The 9,572-nt window shown below is 38.9% G+C and overlaps 1 protein-coding gene across 1 annotated transcript in view; it reads left to right on the plus strand.

The window, feature by feature from the left end:
• Positions 1-9,349, plus strand: part of LOC139718776 (uncharacterized) — a 44,820-nt gene extending 35,471 nt beyond the window's left edge. The window contains exons 6-11 of the mRNA XM_071630241.1: positions 2,199-2,349; positions 4,112-4,271; positions 4,499-4,643; positions 4,979-5,171; positions 7,040-7,544; positions 9,320-9,349. Coding sequence (XP_071486342.1) covers positions 2,199-2,349; positions 4,112-4,271; positions 4,499-4,643; positions 4,979-5,171; positions 7,040-7,544; positions 9,320-9,349 — 1,184 coding nt within the window. The remainder of the gene's footprint in view (positions 1-2,198; positions 2,350-4,111; positions 4,272-4,498; positions 4,644-4,978; positions 5,172-7,039; positions 7,545-9,319) is intronic.
• Positions 9,350-9,572: the final 223 nt, after the last annotated feature.

Genomic DNA, 9,572 nt, shown 5'->3' on the forward strand with positions numbered 1-9,572 from the left:
ATGATCAGATATTCTGCTGTAACAGTTAAGACTGCGCTTGTCCCACTTGAATACATGCAACTAAGTCACTTGTACTTACCTGACCTTACTGCCAGAGCAATGGGCTGTTACATAAAATTGAAGCAAATCAATGTTATTCTTTAAGAAGAATGTTGGCCTGGAAATTTACCCCTTTACATGACAGTGAAACAATGTCAATCATTCAGAAGAATGCGGGGTATTGCGTGCCTTACATTTGCTAGAAGAATGCAGGGTTATGCATACATGACATTGCAACATGCTAATTACCCTGCTGGATGAGAATGTAGTAATCAATGTCATTCATCTCTCATTTTTATTCAATGAAGGAATGCAGGGAAGAATGTGTTCAACAGACGCCATGTTCAGACGTATTTCTAGTCGGAGTAAAATTTTATGGTGCAGCAATTAGAATTCAAATTTATGCTTATCTTACCACGACCCTGTGTCTACACAGGGAAGAAACTCCGACCAATTTACCACGGCCTTCGTGGGGATCAACGTGGGGGATCGATGTAACTTCCGGAAGTGGTAGCGCCGCGCACGTCAACCATACCATTGTTTTGTTTACCAGCGTCATTCATCTTCTCCATTCTCGCGTTGATGAGAATTTCTGCGCGCTAGCTTCTCCGTCGCGATCGACTAGGTTAGAATTGTACTGCACGCGCACGTGTACTCGCATTTGACTCCGGAAGTTTTACCTAGGTCGTAAGGTTTGGAAGGTCATAGATACTCTGAGGGCTTGTCCGCACAGGCAATTTACTCCGGCCGGCTAGTCTTGGTAGGGAGATACTCCTGAAAAAAAAAAAAAAAAACCCTCAGGAGTATCTTGGTCGGAGGAAGAGATCGTGGTAAGTTCCCCCGACCGGAGGAAGTTACCACGACCTTGTTCAGACGGGCACTACTCCGACCTTTCCTCCGACCTTCCTCCGACCAAGCTTCCTCCGACCCTTCCTCCGAAGTTACTCCGACCAAAACTGCCTCCGTCTGAACGCAACTAGAGATTGCAACTAGACACTGGTTATGTAACATTACATCCACTTGCAAAAAGTTGAACAGAGGGAACAATATTTCATTAAAACTTGGTGTGAAAACAAACAAACGATGAAAAAAACTTACAGAAAAGTTGGTTTCGTACTTTACAAATCGAAATTTGGAAAAAGTAGGTTTTGTACTCTTCACCTTAGAAGGACCCTAACTCTGTGATCTATAACAATGTTGACGCAAGCAAGGTGTCAACAAGTTACTTCGTATTGTAGTTAACATTTCACGAGAATACACAATGTTCTTGACATATTGACCTTTGAACTTCGGTTACCAGGAACACACTGTAAATGCGCACAGACATAATGTACCAATAAAAAATGTTACTTAAAGATATGATTATTTCTATTGCAAACTGCACTCACGCACGCACACACATGTACAAACACACACACACACACACACACACACACACACATATATATATATGATATATTATTGTTATCATTGTCATTATCATTACTATTGATCTTAACATATATATTATCATGTGCATAACTATTTATATCATTATATAGATGCAAACATTTACTTATTTTGATAAGATATCATAATTTAGCTTTATTGCTTTATCTTATCCTATAGAAAACAACTTTAACACATGCTTAGCATAGAATTAATCATTTTGGCATCTTGAACCTTCATATGAAACAAGGCAAAGGAAGAGAAAGAAGTCACATTTATTACTATGATCTACATAAATTTAATGAAAATAATTGTCTCAAGCTGCCCTCCTTACAGTTTTACCTATTATATTTTTTAGTCATGTCTGCAACACTATGTACACTGTAGCGTTGTAAAATACGACTACTTACACCCCCATACGAACGCACACTCAGCAGCAATTGCAGTTTAAGTACCGCATCAAATCTACAAAACTTATTCGTTTTAGGCTGCTTTGTAGAAGATTGTGTGCTGATGTATGCAAATGTTTGATTCCTTTGGATTTTATATCAGTCGATGAGTATGGAAAGGAGCTCCTATAACCAGTCTATGGCCAATGGCAGCCAGCCCTGCTTAACTTGTTTTCAGGTTTTAATTTGACGGTTGACGTCTAAGCATCTTGTGAGTGTTTGAATAAACAAAATTAAATCAGTGATTTTTTTCACCCCACCCTTTGACCCCGCCCCTTGAAGGAGATGGCTCCACCTCCACTCTCTGGGACAACCAATGGCAAACGTTATCTCCCACTCAGTTCAACGGTCCTGAGTACACCATTGCTGACGTCATGCGCGTGATTCAGCCGAATGCAAAGTTCATCGTCGTGCTGCGCGACCCCATAGTGAGGTATTGTAGTAGAAATTATATTCTCTCAAAGGCCCCTACTCTTTCTTTTCGTTTTACTTATTCTATCTTTTAGCACCGCCAAACGCTAGCAAATGAACGAATGCTGAGCGCGCATGCGCTCTGTCTTTCCTGACGTTGGGGGCTGATATCCGTCTCACCGTCCCTCTATCGTTGCTTTGCATATACCATTAGTGCAGCAAGAGAACCCTTCACAGTCTACTTAGAAGTCGTCAATTTTGTTTATTGCTCTGACTTCCACAGCAGTGGTAGGCTAATAAGGCCGCAGAAATTGTTGTAATACTAGTAATAGCAATAGGGGGTTTGATGTAAGAATTATCATTACAGAGATAATGCTGAATTATCCAAAAATATATATATATATATATATATATATATATATATATGAGAAAATGAACAGCAGATATTACAGCAGTCCAAACTGTGAGCTACGAAATTTGGTTCCAGCCGTTCCTGGCTTTGTTATATTCAAGTTTTGGAAATATAATATGTGTAAATTTTATATGAAATTCGTGGTTTTTGCTTATTTCTTTGTTACAATATCGTCATCAGCACATCACTTTCATATCAGCATATTGTAATTGCATTATGATTAAAAATTGCTGTGGTATCAGAAGTATAGCTACAGTCATCAGTAAAGCATAATTATGATTACTCTTGCATACATCTTTGATTCTATAAATTCAAACTGCAATTATAAAGTTCACACGAAATATGTGATCTTGCACCACAAAACCAACAAAAAGTCGCCAGACATGAATTTTTACTTGAGGGCAGATGCTGAAAGAGCAGACTCTAAGCTGTAAAATGAAGTATAACTCAATTCAAATGGATTCTACTAACCTATAACATTATTGGAAAGATAGCCCACAATCTGGAAAAGAAAGAAAAGAGGCTCTGAAGTACAGCGTCTTTTCAAGCGCTTAATCTTTACTATAAAGCCGTGCTACCTGTGCCATGAATGGGACAAAAAAGAAAACATGATGTTAACTACTGTAGCAACAACGATGAAGAGATCGTAAGATTAAGCTAATTGAGCATGCTCTATTAGCACATTCTGCCCATGATAAATGCCAGCTTTCAAAGCAGTAGCAGCATCTTTTCAAAAGTTATTAGACTTGAAAGTACAGAGTGTGCAATGGCTATCTAAGAATAATATTGAAAAGGGCCTCTAAGAAAAACCTGATCTCACTACTCTTCCAATAAGGGGTTGCAGAAAAAACTGCTAAAAACCTACTTTCCAATTCAATTTATGATCCCAAACTCGAGAGTAATGCAGAAGAATAGCTCTTTCAGAAAATATGGACAACTAAAAATTGACTTGATTGACCCATTTCACCTTTCTTGAGTCCTCACGTAAAATCAAGGGGTGCGATTTTTCATTTGTTTTGTGATGCACGGTCACATATACACGGTCACATATTATAATATTATTTGTAGTAACGCAGTATGGTTTACACGTAGATGTATCCCCAATGTTGACTCCCTGTGTGCCTTGAGAGTCGATTAGTTTAGATAAATCCAACGCGCAATACTAACTGTCAAAACATAACTGTATAATGTCTTTATGCATAACAGGAGTTAGTATTTACATTATTGTACGTTGACACTTTGTTATATTCTGTTACAATGTATTGCAAATTAAACACAATGGTATAAAACTGAACTTAACTGAATGGAAGGGTCCATGAAATAGAAGGGTTAAAGTTAAATTGGAGCTCTTATCACTTTCCACTTGCTGCAGGGTATATTCAGATTACCTCTTCTTTGGAAACGAAAAGGATGACGTCGTCTCCAAGACGCGTTTCCATGACATCGTCAGCGAGGGCATACAGGTGTTCAGGCAGTGTCTGACGAATAACAGTGAACGTGCCTGTACTTACCTGCACGGGACGCAACATGCCGTACGTGTCAATAACTCAACTTTCAATCATTATAGAGCATGTTATATGATCGAAGAGCTCAACCGACCAATTTTCCTCAAATTTTCACTGATGTGTTCTGCTAATGTTGGTGCTTTCACTCAATCCACATTGAATTTTCTCTTTGGGTTAGCTGCTTCCTTTAAAAAGTAAGTTCCTGGTATTGGTTAAACCGTAAATAATGCAATATTCTCGCTCTTTTCATACAGCGGCTTCTCCTGGGAAATTACGCAGTGTTTCTGCATGATTGGCTGAAAGTTTTTCCACGTCACCAACTTCTTGTCTTGCGTCTGGAGGACTGGCAATCACGCTGCCCATCCGTACTGCATGAAATCTTCGCATTCCTCAACTTATGTGAGTATTGTTCCACATTAAAAGTAAAAAGAAAGAAAGAAAGAAAGAAACAAACAAACCATTAGTGAAGTTTCACAACGGGCTGATTGGGCCCTCGGAATTTATGCTTTTTGATATACAGATGGGGGCAAACATTTTAGATATAATGACCATATGTTCAAACTTGTGATGAAGAGTTTCTCCCCATGGGATTTATACACAGTCTAGCGTTAATTTGCTGACCTTCACTTGGTTAGGACTGTGCAGCAAACTTACAGAACTATGTCAATGTACATAAATTATACACAAGCGTAAATTGTTGACGTCGTTATTTTTTAATCTCTTCCTTTATGCAGCTCCGTTGACCGATTCTAGGCTAGTGTACATCTGCGCTGGAGAGAGAAAAAGAGTTAACGCACAGATGAGGGAACACATTGGAGATATGCTAACAGAAACAAGGACGTTACTGAACGACTTTTATGGACCAATGAACAGCGAACTTGTGACTTTATTGAACGACGAAAGATATAATCTGTGGTCCCAGGAACTGTAACGGTAGCATGAGTAAGATTTAGTCTCAGTTTGTAGACGTTTTGAAGAGTACTTAGCATTCTAGCTGCACGATAGAAAAGGAATAAGACGGGTAGTACTGTATCACTAACCAAATTTTGAGTATGACCGAGTGAGACTACACACGCCAACATACGTGTTTAGGCTTTCCACCTTGAGTTTAAGCGTTTTGAATCTGTAGTGAGCACTTGAGACATGTGTGTTTATTATGTATATAAGTGGCATTTGAGATAGTTTTATACAAAGAAGCTCGATTCCAGCTAGCTCGAAACATGGCGAATGTTCTTCCGAACATGGACACTTTGCTTCAGGTTATCATTGTGGACTGACGCTCAACGGCGGAGACTCCAGAAATATTTTGACTGCAATGGGCATGGAGAGTCGACATATTACATTTCGACAATCACATCTGACCGTCGTTGTTTGACTGAATGGCTACTTCCTTTTGGAGAGGAAAGATTGAAAATGCCTTAGAGTGAGGAGCAGGCAAACCAAAAAGGATCTCAAAATAGCATAGAGTCTGTGTATCATGTTTTAACTTTGTCAAAATGCAACCCATTATCCAAAACTTGTCTTCACCATCAATCTAATCATGTACTTGACAATCTTTATCTCTAACATCTATTTTCTCGATGGTATGCTAGCACGGCTTTTTAAAATCCTTAGAAAAAAAAACATCTTCGGAGGCCATCATTGCTGAAACACACACACACGTACAATCAATGTAAATTCATATGAAGAGAGATATCATTTTCCGACGAAAGTGTTCGCTCCGCTTGAGCGGCAGTGATTCCAGCTAGGTTACTTGTCTTATGTGTACCTGTGAGGGCGCTATATAGTGTTTATTTTGTTAGTGAAAAGCAATCTACAGAGAAAGGGAAGTTAAATTTGAAAGGGGAGAGTCATATGGCTAATAAAAGCTATTCTATTGACTTTGATAGCTTGCATGAAGACGTTAGTCAAGCGCAGTTCGCACTTTGTCCAGCCCTAACAAACTAATAAAAGAATGTTACAATATTATGGTGCTGCCTCGATAGGTGATGGATTTGTTGGACGTTATTGTAACTATTTCTGGAACAAGACAAAATGCACGGGATCTGAAACAAATGTCACATATCTAGAGTCATATGTCATTTAACTGATCATGGTTTCATTTCTCTTAAAACATTCATCCTTTCTTTAGGGCATTTAATTATCCATTTGCCTCCTCAAACACCTGCCTTTCAATAATTTCCCAATTTTGGTCGTCTACAGGTTATCGACGTTGAATTCATGGTCTACTTTTTAACCTCTTTTTTATCAGTGCCACGGACTTACATGGATAGTGTGTACAACGCTATGGAGATTTTCTGTGCAAACCGGCACTCAATGCACACAAGAGGTTAATTGATACATCGTTTGTTTCAAATAAAAACACGACACAATCTTTTGTCTATGTTTGCTTCGCCGTGTGTTTTCTTGAAAAAAAAATGCAAAGCAATTCGAGATGCGATATGTCTGTGTGCCGGAGAGTAATAAAATATGATCAATTGAAAGAAAAAAACAAAAAAAAACAAACAAACAAACAAATAACAACAACAAAAGCAAAAATGATGGTGATGATGATGATGATGATAATGATAATAATAATAACACATAATAATAATAATAATAATGATAATGATAATGATAATAATAATGATAATAACAACAATACTCTTTCCAAGTCGCTCTGAAGAACCTTGTCTACAATACGGACTGAATAATTCATTTAGAAGTGAGGAGGTATGAAGGACGGCGAACAGGTCGGAGAGAAGATTATGAATTCTTAAGAGAAAATCTAAACAACTTTGATGCTGCAATGTCAGAGTTGTACCAAGGACAGTCAGGAAACGCACTGACTGTCCTTGGTACAACTCTGACATTGCAGCGGCGAAGCGGAAACGTAGGAGACTCGAGCGCAAATGGCTTTCCAACGGTAAAAGTGAAATTGACAGGAAATTATTGTGCGCTCAGAAGAATGTGGTAAACTCCCTGCTGAAGAAGGCCAAGCGATTTTATTACGTGGGCCTCATCGAAGACTGTGGCGAAGATTCCAAACGGCTCTTCTCCGTTGCCAACCGCCTTCTCAATCGAAAGCAATCTTCACCATTACCGTCCCACACGGACAGTTCTGCAATGGCCGAGACTTTCATCGATTACTTTCGGAATAAGGTAGAGACTATCAGTAACAGTCTCTGTCCAGACGAATCGGCGCAGGAGCCCCTCACGACAGCTTCCCTTGAAACCCTGAAGCCCACTGATCCCGACGAGGTCCAAGCTCTTCTTCGCAGATTACCTCCCAAGTCATGTTCTTTAGATCCAGTCCCCACTGTATTGATAAAAGATTGTTCATCCATTTTCGCTCCTATTATTTCAATGATTGTGAACCTAAGTATTGATCAGTGTTACGTCCCCTCATGTTTGAAATCTGCATATATAACACCTCTTTTGAAAAAACCTTCCTTAGACCCAGATTCACTCCAAAATTACCGCCCCGTGTGTAACCTTCCATTTTTGTTTAAAATTTTGGAAAGGATTGTTTTCTCCAGACTTACAGATTATCTCTTGGTTAATAATTTATTCGATCCTTTTCAATCCGCATATCGTCCTTACCATAGCGTAGAAACCCTTCTCCTCAATGTGTCGAACTTCATCCTACAGGAAATGGATCGTGGAAATGTCACTGCTTTGATTTTACTTGATTTGTCCTCCGCCTTCGATACTGTTAATCATGCAATTTTGTTAAACACCCTCCAATCTCTTGGTGTAAAAGGTCAGGCATACGAATGGTTTATATCTTACCTTTCATGCCATTCACAGGCAGTGTGTGTCAACAGCTGTAAATCAAATGCTATGCCCCTCAAATGCGGTGTTCCACAGGGCTCTGTGGGCGGGCCCACCTTGTTTTCCATCTATCTTATTAGCCTGGGACACATATTGCGCCAGCACAAAATTAATTATCACATATACGCTGATGACATTCAATTGTATTTGTCTTTCAAACCTAACCAGGCCGATGCCTTACATGCTTTGAGTCAGCTTGAGAATGCAATGAACGATGTTTATTCATGGCTGAACTCACATTCTTTGAAATTGAATACGGATAAATCTGAGTTTTTAATGTTTGGTTCGAAGACACAATTAGGTAAACTTGACATTAATTCTATCTCCTTTTCCGGCATGTCAATTAGTGTGTCCTAAACCTGTCGCAACCTGGGTGTAATGCTAGATTGTAATATGACTATGTCTCATCAAGTTTCTAGCATTTGTAGATCTGTAAGATACCAACTTCGTAATATCGGCTTCATTAGAAAATATTTGAACCGCTCTTCTACCGAAAAATTAGTCCATGCCTTGATATCCTCTAGGCTCGATTTTGGAAACTCTGTCTTATTTAACTTACCACAAACTCAGCTCTCCATGCTACAGAGGCTTCAAAATGCGGCAGCACGCATCATCACACTATCCAAGAAGCACACTCACATCACCCCTATTTTGAGATCACTTCATTGGTTACCAGTCAAAGATTGCATTATTTTTAAGATTTTACTTTTGACTTTTCATTGCCTTCAGGGCGCTGCTCCTCAGTATAACATTGACTTACTCCATAATTACATCCCTGCTAGATCTTTACGCTCATCCAACTCCGGTTCTCTGATAATTCCAAGATTCACTACAATATGGGGCACACGTGCCTTTGGCCATGCTGCTCCCACCTTATGGAATAACTTACCTTCAGCCGTAAAAAATTGTTCTTCATCAGACTCCTTTAAAAGCAGTCTAAAAAGTCACTTGTTTAAAGCCTCAATTTGACTACTCATTACATGTACTTGATATTTGTATGTCCTTTATCTCCTTCACTTTCTCTTTCTTCCGCGCCTAGAGCACTCTGCAGAGTGGATTTGGCGCTATATAAATCATATCAATTATTATTATTATAAAACTCTCTCTCTCTCTCTCTCTCTCTCTCTCTCTCTCTCTCTCTCTCTCTCTATATATATATATATATATATATATATATATATATATATCATATATGAGTGTAAAATGTGTGTTTTCAGCCGCTCTATTTATATGTACATAGAGTGTGAAAGGTGTGTTTTCAGCCGCTCAACCCCTGGGCCGTGGCATCTTAGTAGTGTGTGGTGTGTGTAGGTTAGAGACGATAGCCGTATCTTGAATCATCACAGTTTGATTTTTATTGTAAGCTTTCGGACCTTGCCCTTTATCAAGACTGAGGATCAAAGAAATGGGACAAAATAATGATGATCGATACAGAGCAGAACAAGAATACACTCATATTAGTTTTGTCATTTTCTGCTGTTTCTGCCCCTATCATTGTCGTTATTATTTTCACTT

The sequence above is a fragment of the Diadema antillarum genome, unplaced genomic scaffold (assembly GCF_040938485.1).
Source record: "Diadema antillarum isolate AM-2024a unplaced genomic scaffold, OU_Dant_1.0 scf00000099, whole genome shotgun sequence".
Taxonomy (NCBI): domain Eukaryota; kingdom Metazoa; phylum Echinodermata; class Echinoidea; order Diadematoida; family Diadematidae; genus Diadema; species Diadema antillarum.